General features: G+C 45.0%; 1 protein-coding gene across 2 annotated transcripts in view; it reads left to right on the top strand.

Annotated features, from left to right (window-relative positions):
• Positions 1–6,134: 6,134 nt before the first annotated feature.
• The window catches only part of MME (membrane metalloendopeptidase), a 48,806-nt gene continuing 43,172 nt past the window's right edge, over positions 6,135–11,768 (top strand). The window contains exons 1-2 of one of the 2 annotated variants that reach the window (XM_055723944.1): positions 6,135–7,311; positions 10,474–10,643. In XM_055723944.1, coding sequence (XP_055579919.1) covers positions 10,484–10,643 — 160 coding nt within the window. In that variant the 5' untranslated portion in view covers positions 6,135–7,311; positions 10,474–10,483. Of the gene's footprint in view, positions 7,312–10,471; positions 10,644–11,768 lie in introns of those variants that run through there. The other variant, XM_005440149.3, reaches the window with a different exon arrangement.

Raw genomic sequence — 11,768 nt, 5'->3', positions numbered from 1 at the left:
AACCAACCAACCCAACAAAAAGATCAGTCCTTCACAGCCATTTCTTTGCAATAAAGATGTCATGGCACGAAATCTATGAAAAACAGCAGACAAATTAGTACAAAACGTTCTCAGTTTGTTAATCTCCTTTGAATTTGACTTATAATTTATTTTGTGCTTCAAGATGCCTCTTAGACACTGTGAAAAGGCAGTTTGCAAGTAAACAGTAAAGGCTTCTCCTCTTGATTTTTTCTGCTAGAATGTTTTTCCACTACATGAAAAGGTTTCTTCTTTCATTACTTCTAGAAAAGCTCCTATGGATTCATATGCATTTTGTCCATTCTAAACAAAGAAAAAAATGAAAACCTCAAAACTATTCTCTCAGCAACTGGAGAAATAAGTTACTTTTATTCATCAAGCATGGTTTATATTTGCTTTACTCCAAATATTGCTACTCTTCAGGAAAAGGTCCTTCAAGATGCTTTCACCATTCTTAGTTCTGTAGATAATTTAGATACTCCACTGGACCTTTCCAACCATTCAATGCCCCGTTACAGCAAACAAACAAAAAAAAGACTAAACATTCTGATACTTGACAATGAAAAGAAAGGAAAGGTTACTGTATTGTTGAGAAAATGTGCAATATTAAGTTCATTATCTTATAAAGAAAAGGCAAGACAGAGTAAGACTGCAATTCTGCTACCCTTAGGGCTGACACAGCCCGGAGTAGCTTCAGAACATTTTGTACTCTGTAATGGTCTACCTATCTTTTCAGCTGATAACCAACCCCCTCCTCCCCAGCTGCCATATTCCACATGACGTATTCTGCCATAGTCTCTACTTTCCCTAGAATTCCAATAATCAAAGCGTACCACAAGAATATTTGCTGCAGAACTCTAGGCTACTCTATACTCTCAGACTATGCTATCATCATAACACTAGGACAAGGGGCAGGCTTTTGATTTGCTGCTGCTAGTCCACTCCATATTTTGGGTATTTCTGTTTTTATTTATATCACTACTACATTGTTTCTCCCATCAATTAAAGCACCAGGTAATACCCTTACTAGATGCCATTTTTGTAAACTTTATCATGTACTTCACTAAATAATAGAATGGAATAAGAAAATTGAATGTTTTAAGTGAAAAGTTGCATGAGGCTGCATGTTGTAAATTTAAAGTAGCTAAAGCCTGCTGCTACCATGACCTTCAGAAAACAACTAGCTTCTACCTTAAATTTCTTAACTATTAATACTGAGAATTTAAATTTGCAATGACTGGTTATTGCATTACCACACAATACATATTCTACCCTTGCTTGCATGGCGGAGATGTCAGACACACAAGATAAATCAGGACAAGTACTCTCATGGACACCGAGTCAGTTTTACTCCTTGCATTAGTGTTTATACCAACACTGGTGGCTCTGCAACACACTCACTTTGAGCCTTGGAGGAAACAAAACAGCCCTCTCTTTTGTATTTCAGTAGAAGTAATTATTTCCACAAATCTGCTCAGAATTATGTACCCTCCGTCAACAACTGGCCAGGCCCTTTCATAAGCTCATTACATGGGTTCCAGTCTTAAAGTCCTCTGCACAACTGAGTAAAATTGGTCAAATAACAATTCCTGGACAGCCAAACCTGTAAACTATCAAATGGACCCAAAAACCTGTGCTCCTTTATTTCTTGTTAACTTTAATTATCTTGTAGATACACCAGACATTACAATTCAAACAGCGCAGCAGTCCAACATAATATTAGCTTAATCTCATTATTTAGCAGCATCTAGCTGCCATCATTTAGCCAGGCTAAATACAGAGCAAGCACATGCTTGACAAGTTCCAACTGCAAAATATTCTCCACATCGATGGCCTCCACAATCTCCTTACCTGTGGCTCGCTCTGGGTAGTGCTGCTACTCTCTGGTATTTCCCTTACAAAAGTAACTCCAAAACACCCACCACCACCATCCAACCACCTCTGCACGGGCCTGTCCTAGCATATCGCTCCTCTCACCAGCCACAAGGCTCTCTGGCAGTAACAAGCTCCGTATTAAAGGCAAATAGGAAATTACAAACCCCAAGGCCTAAGAACAATAAAGATGATGACAACACTAACAGAACACAAGAAAAGTTTAGACTTTTGAGATGGCATCAGCAGCTGACTTCTCCGAAAGAGAAATACATACATTTAAATGTGAACTAGGTTGTCAGGAAAAAACAAATGAAGAACCATTTGCCTGAGTCATGGTAATGGCAGCAATGCCACCACGCCTGCTGAGGCACCACGGCCTCGCCCTCCGGGAGCTCACCCCAGGGGCTCTGGTCCGAGGCCCCGCCAGGCCACTGAGGGATGAGCCGCAGACCCCTCACCGGGGCATGGCCGCTTCTCCAAAGGGGCAGAATTCACCACAGGAGCAACAGCCACCATGTCAGCTGCGGGCCGCCGCTCGCCCGCCTCAGCCCGCCCTTCCCGTCCGGCGCGCGCCCCCTGGCGGCTGCCACTCCGCCCCGCGCTTTCCAGAAAGTTCTGGCGCGGCGCGGGCTGAGGCCTCTGGCCTCCCCTCACAGCTGCTGTGGCGCGGCCCGCCTCGTCCTGCGGCCCTGGCGCCGGCAGCTGAGCGGCTGGGACAGGCTGCCCGCCTGCCAGGCAGGCGCTGCTGGGTGAGGGGGCCAGGCCCAGACAGCTACTTGGAAACACGGTGGGCTGTTAACTCCTTCCATTTCGTGTGTCCCTAGTAGTTTCTGCGCCAAGTTGTTGCTGGAGTAAAGGCCTCGCTGTGCTCGTTCTCATTTCATTCTGGAACGCTGTGGGTTTATAGTTAACTGCAAAAGTGTGATTAAGCTTTGCATAGGCATATTTGCACTGTGCAGGAAACCTTGTAATTCACCAGAATCCTGTCTCTGTTTCTGTATTTACATTACTATCGACCTTTATGTTGTTTGTGTACATCACATGCAGTTTTACCTCACTTTGGGTTTTGCCCATTTCTTTCACAAAACCTGCCCACCATTTTCTCCGTAGCTGCCAGCATGGCTGCAGGGCAATTCAGGACCCCAGAAAGCCTGTTAGCCAGTGTTAACTGAAGCATTGTGTGTGGCATTTAGGCAAGCTCCAAAACAGCCGGGGGGGAAAAAAAAAAAAAAAGGAAAATGCAGCTTTTCAGCCAAGCATTTTATCAGGCTTGCAAACACCTGCAAATCAGTTACACTATGAAGACTGTTGACTAACAAAAACAAAGCTTTGTAATACAATACAAATAGACCTGAATAATTTAGGCACTGAAGCAAGTATTTTGAGACCTAGGTTGTTTACTTTCCTGAATAAGAAATTACCCGGACTTGGATTCATTATAAACCTACTGAGGAAAAAAACCCACAAATGAGTAAACAGTGTGTTAGATACTATGATCGAAACTCTCTCACAATCCAACCGCACCGAATGTGCACAGGGCCAAGGAGGAAAGGCAGGCGATTTTCCATTTTCTTCTTCTGCCTATGACATAGGGCTTAACAGGGAGAAGACATTGGTAGGATTAAGATGGGCAGTCAAAATCACACAAGCAGGGTTAATGTTGGCAGCTGTTTGTTTCTTGAACGTTGACTTTGCTACCTTGAGAAAGTGAGCTTTCCCAAAAGGAAATGCAAGTATCATCAACATTGTTTCATAGTAACGTACATGACTCCTGATTTCCTAAATGTCATCCAGAGACCATATTGAGAATAAGGTCTTACTGTTGTCAGTTTGGACTAACTGGAGAAAACAGAATGAGTAACTGGCTTTCCTTCACTTGATGAAGAATTTCAGTTGAGCTATTGTGACGCAGTTTAGTTTTTCTGAAGACTGGGCAGTGCATCCATTTTTATATGTTGTTCCAAACTATCTGTGGGCACAGTTTTTGCAGAAGCATACTTCCCAGGCCACTGATTTTTAAGAAACAGTAGTCCTGTCTCCTCTCAAATTAGTATTGAACAGAAACCTTTATTTTTCAAGGATACTGATTTAAGGACAATGTGCTCTTTCATTAACTCCTTTTTCATTATCTGACTCTGTAAATCACATGCCGAGTTTTATTTGGTTCTATAAATTTACCATGTATTTGTTTCAACCTTGTCGTTGTCCATAAGAAGTCCAGAGTATTATTGGTGGTAGTGCCAGATCCCATTACACGCACCCCCGAAGGATGAACCTGCAAACTCTTAATCCTGCTGTCTTTTCTCACTGAAAGTAGTAAGATTACTTGAGTGTAAGACAACTTGAGAAGATTGTAAGGACGGCCTATTTATTCCAATCTCTAAATGCGAGGGTTTCATTATTTTTTTTCAGTTCTGGGCTGAACCTTATGTTGCTGGTTTACTTTTTTGTTTCTTATCTCAGCGTTGTGAAATTACAGTACTAGAAAGATGAAGGTGAATAAGGTGAATAAAAGGACAGCAAATACTTAAGTGTTTGACAGGAATCAGTACAAGCTGTAATCTGCTTTTTGGTTCATGTTGGCATTGGGTGTACACCTTAGCAATCTCTAGGGCATTTCCAATTAACGAAATGAAGCTATAGGTCTCTTATTATCCCTAAAAATACAGGACATAAAAATGACCAAATACACTATTGATCTCACCTAGGAATGTGTAGAAGTTGTTCATATGTGGAACCTGAGGGTCAGTGAAAGAATGAACTTCATGTGTATAGGACCTACTGAAACCCTCTGTTCAGCTGAGGTGCGCTGGGCTGGGTAGCAGAACAGCACCGCGTCCCCGTCACACCTCCCCGTGGGCTGAGAGCTGTGAGCAGCAGGCAGCAGGACAGCCATCCTGTGGCAGCGGTGGGGCTGTGCTGACCACAGAGCATTCCAGCTATAGCATGGGCCTAATTATAGAATCATTTCGGTTGGAAAAGACCCGGAAGATCATTAAGTCCAACTGTTAACCCAGCACTGCCAAGCCCATCACTAAACCGTGTTTTCCCTAAGTTCCACCTCTACATGTCTGCTAAATACCTCCTTGGGCAGCCTGTTCCAATGCTTGACCACCCTTTTGGTGAAGAATTGTTTCCTAATACCCAATCTAAACCTCCCCTGGCACAATTTGAGGCCATTTCGTCTTTTCCTGTTGCTTGTAACTTGGGAAAAGCAACTGACCCCCACCTCACTGTTGTCTCCTGCTACAAACCTTGCTTCTCTGATTGTCCACAGGAGCATTGATAATAGGTCTTTGCTTATTCTTAGGCAGCATATTACACTATTGACTTGATGGGAGCTTTCCCTAAGTAAGGTCCAAACAGGAATCTCAGCATTTGACTCACAGATCACACCTCTTGCAGCCTGTGTATATAAAAATGTCAAACCCCTATTTCCAACCATAAAGTTGTACAAGAGCAGTAGCTCTCACATTGCCTGTTGGGTATGTTAGCCCTCTTCAGACTATTTACAGATTTCCAGTCAGGTTTCTCCCTTTTTCTCTCTCTCTTTGTGTTGAATTAGGCAGTTACACTTTTTTGGTTCACCAACAAATTTTGAAACAAGTCCTTTTTTGCCACTTCAGTCTGTTCACGCACAGGCATCACCCTCTCCTATTCAAGCTTCATTGTAGTTAAGGCTGTACAATAGGCATCTAGTTACAAAACCACATGTATTTTTAACGATTCCTCTATCACCTTGCTTGGTGGGGTTTTCTATTGTTTGCATCAGAGTGTCTTTAAGGTACCAGGTAATGTCACGACTGACCTGCAGGAACAGATGGCTTATTCCCGTAACCAGAATGGAACTCTGGAAGAATCAATGTAGGAAAGGTTGAAAGTGAGATATTTCTATTAATGTGAACACTGATTCTGGAAAGGATATAATCAGCATTTTCCCTGCTCCTGCCTGTAAGAGAATGAAGTATTTTTGTTCTCTAGACTTTTTGAAATGTTTTTCTTGCCTATTTTTGGTACTTCTATTGCCTTTTCTCTTTGGGGAATAAACCCCTATTTGTTCTTGTTCCTTCTTCAGATGCTTATTTTGTAGAAGTGCCTCATTTTTACAGCTAATGCTCTGTTAATACCTTATCAGCCTCCCCTCTTCATTGCATCTGCTCTGCAGATCATTTGCTGTGCAGTTTCATAAAGAAGTCAGTATTCAGTTTCCACTTTTCTTAGAGAAGGAGGAAGGTTGCCCCTCTCAAGCAGCAGACATTTTAGCATGTGTAGCTGGTCATAAAAGATTTCAGAAATTTCAGCTGCCATTTCTGCCTCAGAGGTAATAAAGGTGCTTTTAGGAAGGCAGCAAAAGTGAGTGTGATACCTGGTTTGAGAGAGAGGAATGACAGCAACTCATATTGTTTCTTCTGATGTTTGCCAATTTGTTAGTAAAAATGAAACTTGGGAAGAAGGAAAGAAATATCTTTTGATGTTTGGTTGGCTGGGAAGTCTTATGACAGAGCTTGGAGCTGCCTCTCCGTGCAAGAAGTCACAGCTGTCTCCCTCCTGAGAAGAAATCACTCAGTGAATGAGGATACAGGATCTTGCAGAGTGTATGTGACTGCATTAATTTGACAAAGGCAATGAGTCTGCATGGAAACAGGCACCAAGCGTTGCAGACATGCAGCCGCTAACCTGCCCTGTGCATCATCTCTTTCCTTCTCTTGAACTGACGGGAAAGAAATGAAAAGCCAGAGAAAGGAGGCAGGTGCAGGCTGCTGCTCAGCTGTCGCTTTGCGTGCGGCCTCGGTGCCTTCCACCGCCCTGCGCAGCAGCGCGGCAGGCAGGGGTGGCCTCCCGAGCCCGCGGTCCCGGCCGGGAATGGAGCAGCTACCCCGGACACTGCGCTGCTTCGCACCGCCTGTCTCCCGGGCGGCGCCTCCTTCTCCCTCCTCTACCTAAGCGCTCGGGGAGACTTCGCGAGGTGAAGAGCGTGGTTTGTGGCTGTCGGGGTGGGGGGGCTTGTTTGTTTCCTGCCCCATCGCATTTTTATGATCGCAAGGAGGAAGGAGCCTTCAGGTCACCCGGAGAACTGCTCGTCCGGCAGCCCGCAAACAAGGGCTCCTTTGATTGCCAGCAGCTTCGCTCTGCGGCGGCAGCGGCCGGCAGCCGGCGCGGGGAGCGCGGAGCGCCCTGGGCTTTGATGTCCCGGCGATGCCGGCGCCCCGCGCCCCTGCTGCTGCCCGCGGGCGGGCCGGGCGCTGAGCCCCGCCGGCGGCCGCCCGGCGCCCCCCCAGCCTAAGCCTGCGCGCCGCCTTCCCCCGGGACCCGCGGGCGCTGCCCCGCCGGCTCGGGGCGCCCCGCGCCGCCTCCGCCCGGCGCTGCTCGGGGATGCGTTTGGCGGCCCCGGGGCCGGACCCCTCCGAGCGCCAGCCGGTGAGTACGGGGAGCGGGGCTGGGGGAGCGGGGCGGGCGCGGCGGCGGGACGGGCGGGCGGACGGGTCCCCGCGCGGCTCCATGCCCCGGCCGTCCGGCGGGGATTCCCACCGCCCCCAGGTTAGAACCCTCCCCAGCGTGCGCGCTCGGGGCGCCGGGCGCTCGGGTCCCGGGGCGGCGTGCGGTCGCGGCCGGGCTGCGGCTCGGGCCGGGCTCCGGACGCGGGGCGCGTCTCTTCGGGCAGCGCCCCGAGCCCCGGGACGCCGAGGCGTCCCGGGCGGGGCTGAACCGGCGTGCGCTCCTCAGCTGCGGCGGGAGCCGAGCGCCCGGCCGGCTGCAGCCCGCGGCGGCCCCGGCCCGGCGGCCCCTCCCCGCCCGGGGCGGCCCCGGCCCGCCGGGCCCGCGGCGCCACCCAGCGGAGCGGGAGCCCGCGCCCGGGGCTGCCGGCGGGCGGCAGCGGGGAGAGGGGCAGCCCGGGGACGGGGCGGGCTGGCGCCGTTGGCCGTGGCGCTGCCGAGCCGGCCCTGCCGCTGGCCTCCTGCTTCTGCCGTGCCGGGGGTAGCTCATCCGCACAGTAGGCGCCACACAAGTTATTCAGCAAAGGGAAGCGTGCCTGTGGCGTGCTGCGTTTTCTGTAGGGACTGCGCTGAGCACCGAGCAAGCCGCAAGTCCGCTTTAACGTACACATCCCAAGAAGATAAGCTAATGCAGTAACTCTCTCTACCACCTAGACCAGGATGGGTCAACATAGTATCAGCTCTCTGCTGTATCTCAGCTTTAGCAGGCGTAGCGGGGACCACAGAAACCAGAGGAGAAATGCATAATACCTAGGCTTCTGTCTGCTTAAATTATTCTTACAGTTTTGCTGTGCTTGCGCTTAGCACATAAGGCAGCTTTTACCTGGTGTTCTTTAATGCAGAGGGGATAAGTTTTAAATAACTGAAGTAAAAATTTGTCAGTGGGATGCCTTTAAATGTGAGGAACAATCCTGCAGGAACAGAAAGATTAGCTCACTTGGAAAAACTTAGCTGACTGTAAGGAACATATTTGTAAGGAACATGAAAGGTGCAGCATTTTTTGCTGCTCTAATAAACTGTTTTCAGTGCTCTAAAACCACCATCAGAGTCAGAAGATAAGCATCATTTCTTATATTAGGCTTCACACATTCAGAGGATTCTGGGGACCAGTCAGCATTTAGTCAATATAAGTAACATCTTTCGCTGTTTAGTATGACTGAAAGTCATAGTAAGGAAGAAGGATATAATGGTTACTTTGCTTTTTTATTACCTATAAATTCATAGCTCACAGTTAATGCAGAGCAAATTTCTCTATGTAGCTCTTTTGCATGGTTCTGTGGGATTTCAGTCCTGTGTCTCAGAAACCACTTGCTAATTTGACCAAAAACCCACTCTTCAGAGAAAAATAGCAACTTGTGAGTAACATGAAAACTGTTGTAATGATCCCTGTAAGTCTGGAAAGGCAGGGGCTGGGCAGACCTTGCAGGATTCCAGCCTCCTGAGCCACAGAAGGCATGTGATTCTGGCACTGCCAGTCGCTTCATGCATTTTGATGTCCAGGGAGTAGTGACAAAAAGGGAGATGAGACACAAATAAAATCTTCTCTCATTCGTCTAGAGAAACAGTGTTATCGAGACAGCGTCTAGGGATCCACTGAGAGTTATTGTGTAAACTCGTGGAACACAAAATCTCTGTTTACTGAAGTCTGTTAATACTGATTTATTTGACATCTTTATTAATAAGCATACACGCTTTAGTGGCATGTTTTTGCAGTTGGCAGAGCTAGCATTCTAGGTGAGGTGGACATCAAAGAGAGGAAGAAATTATTGGAAACTAAGGAATGTGAATCAGGCAGAAACAGAAGTTCCAGATGGAAAGCAAAGACTGGTTGTCTGAAAGATTGTAGCAGCTTGAGGAGACACAGATGAATACAAACCAGCAATACAGCTAAACCAGTTTAATTAAAGTTCAAGTTTTTTACTTGAATGGATGCAGAAACTAAGAAGGGTTCCCTTACTGCTGCTACACCGACTTCCAGAGAGTAGGGGGGGAAAGGGTGTAATGAGTACTAAAGGACTTGAATGCCCTGAGCTGCACCACTGCTTGACCTCCTTGTGAGTAGTCTGGTGAATGTAGGTGTTTACATTATTTATCCCAGTGGAATTCTCGTATTCTTCCCCATTGAATGGAAAGGGTGTGTACTCTCATCTGTCAACGCAAAGATCCCCAGGAAATGTTGTAAATAGAAACTGTTGAGTTTTCATTGTGAAATACTGAGAAATACATTGCTGTATGTATAGGAATTCAAATCTCTGTCAGCAGAGGAAAATAGGGCCCTAAGTAAGTGGGAGAAGATGAAGAGACAGCAAAGGACTGAGTACTGCAAAAGGTGGCCAGGTTGCCTCTACAGAGTAACAGAAATACAATCTTAAAATCACATCCACGTTGCGTGAGTGAGTGTGAGTCCATTCACACTCCCACCAGTTTTGCATATATGTGTATAGATGCTCCTAGTTTACAGTGTTCTAACTCAAAAGAGAGGCTCGGTCACACTTCTATAAAAAATTACTCTGAAGACTCACTATCTTCAGTGTGAATTTGATAGGCTCCCAGCAGAGCCTGAATTATTTTCTTTTTCCCTAGAGTCACCTGTAAAGCTGTAGTCAAGAGTTACTTGCATAATATTTTAAGGAATGACAGTGAAGCACAATGGCATATTTTGACCTTTGTCATTAGATAAGTAATTGGCAGATAAAGTTAATATTTATTCAAGCAGGGAGACTTGCATTTTGCCCTCTTATGAACTCCTGTACCATCGTACAAGATTAAACCACACGCGTACGTTTTTAAAACAGGGTTTGGTTTCTCGGCTTTCCTTTTCTGTTTGGTGGGCTCTTCATGTGAAGGAAAGTAACTTTTCTCTGTAAATGACAAGTGGTGAATGGTTCATACTTGTGTGTGTGTGTGCGCAGACGTGTGAGAGGGGGAAAGAATTTTTAACTTCATGACTGACATTCTAGTAGTGTTATAAATTATTTGAAAACTCACCTAGAAAACATCTTTGTTGCTGTGCAGTTGAGGAGCCAGTTTCAAGACCTATGACTTGGTGTAAGTCCTCCAATGAATTTTCCCTTTTACTTTTCAGACGCTGGGTTATGGGCAAGTCGGAAAGCCAGATGGATATAACTGAAATGAATACTCCAAAACCAAAGAAGAAACTGCGATGGAGTGCCCTGGAAATAGGGCTAGCTGTTGTAGTGACTCTGCTAGCCATTGTAGCAATCACAGTGATAGTTCTTTATGCAACATATGATGGTGAGTACACGTTAACTGTCTTTCAGTGTACAAATACATAGGGATATGGAAGTATTTTAAGAAATTATGAAAAAAAATTGTAATAAATGGAATCTAGATGTTAGTAAAAAAAAAGAAGTTACATTATATTAAAATGTTGTATTAGAAAAGACTGTGTTGCATGGTGTATATAGCAATGCTTACATAAACCATTATAAAAATAAAATGCAGTCAGATCAGAATTATTTGCCTGATAATAGAAAATTGTACCTTACCCAGTGTGTAAAATTAGATGATGAATAACTGCCACATCATAAGCATATTTCGTATGTATGTCACTAGACAGCCTGACACAATTTATGAAATGTAAAGCTGCATCCACACTTAATTCTTGCTGGACACTGACACAAAACTGCTTATTTCCAACAAGGACTCTATACGTTCATTTGTTCATACAACCTTGTGGTAAACACAAAACAACTGCTTTTTCTAACTTAGCAATACCTCTGTTTGCAATTAATGCTTCAGTAAGCAAAAATGTCTACGAAATACAACCCTGCCGAAGAAAACCAAACTGCAGTGTTTCCTCCATATTCCTATATATGTATGAAACCCCTATTTTCTGCTTTTACAGGCTCTTGCAGCAAAGCCTCTTTGAGTGTAGTCATACTAAGAGGTTTTGTGATTCAGCAGCCATACCAAAATATTTGAAAATAAATACTCTGATAATTTTTGGAAAAAATAATACAGAGAAACTAGAATTTCCATTTGGGGTCAAACGAGAATGTTTCCATATATTGGAAATGAAATGTTTTGTTTCATTTTAAAGTACTTAATTTTGTTTAAACTTTTTTTATTATAGTCTAGTTCAGTTATGGAATGGAAAAATGCCATCCTGAAATGAAAAGCTAAAAAATGTTTTATTTCTAAGTCTCAAAAGGAAACATTTTGATGTTCCTGCAGCTTTTGTTTTGTTTGGAAGACTTCAGAGTGAATGTCTCAGCATTTTTGTGTAATTCCTCCAAAATCTTCTTGCCATTGTAAGGTATTGCTAAATTTAAACTGACTTTGCAACTGTCCTCACTCAGTCCATGTGCTATTTTTCTCTAAGTTTCTTCTTTGTTACAAAAATAATATTTTGACCAC

The sequence above is a fragment of the Falco cherrug genome, chromosome 11, assembly GCF_023634085.1.
Source record: "Falco cherrug isolate bFalChe1 chromosome 11, bFalChe1.pri, whole genome shotgun sequence".
Classification (NCBI taxonomy): Eukaryota; Metazoa; Chordata; class Aves; order Falconiformes; family Falconidae; genus Falco; species Falco cherrug.
This window is presented reverse-complemented; position numbering and strand designations above follow the sequence as displayed.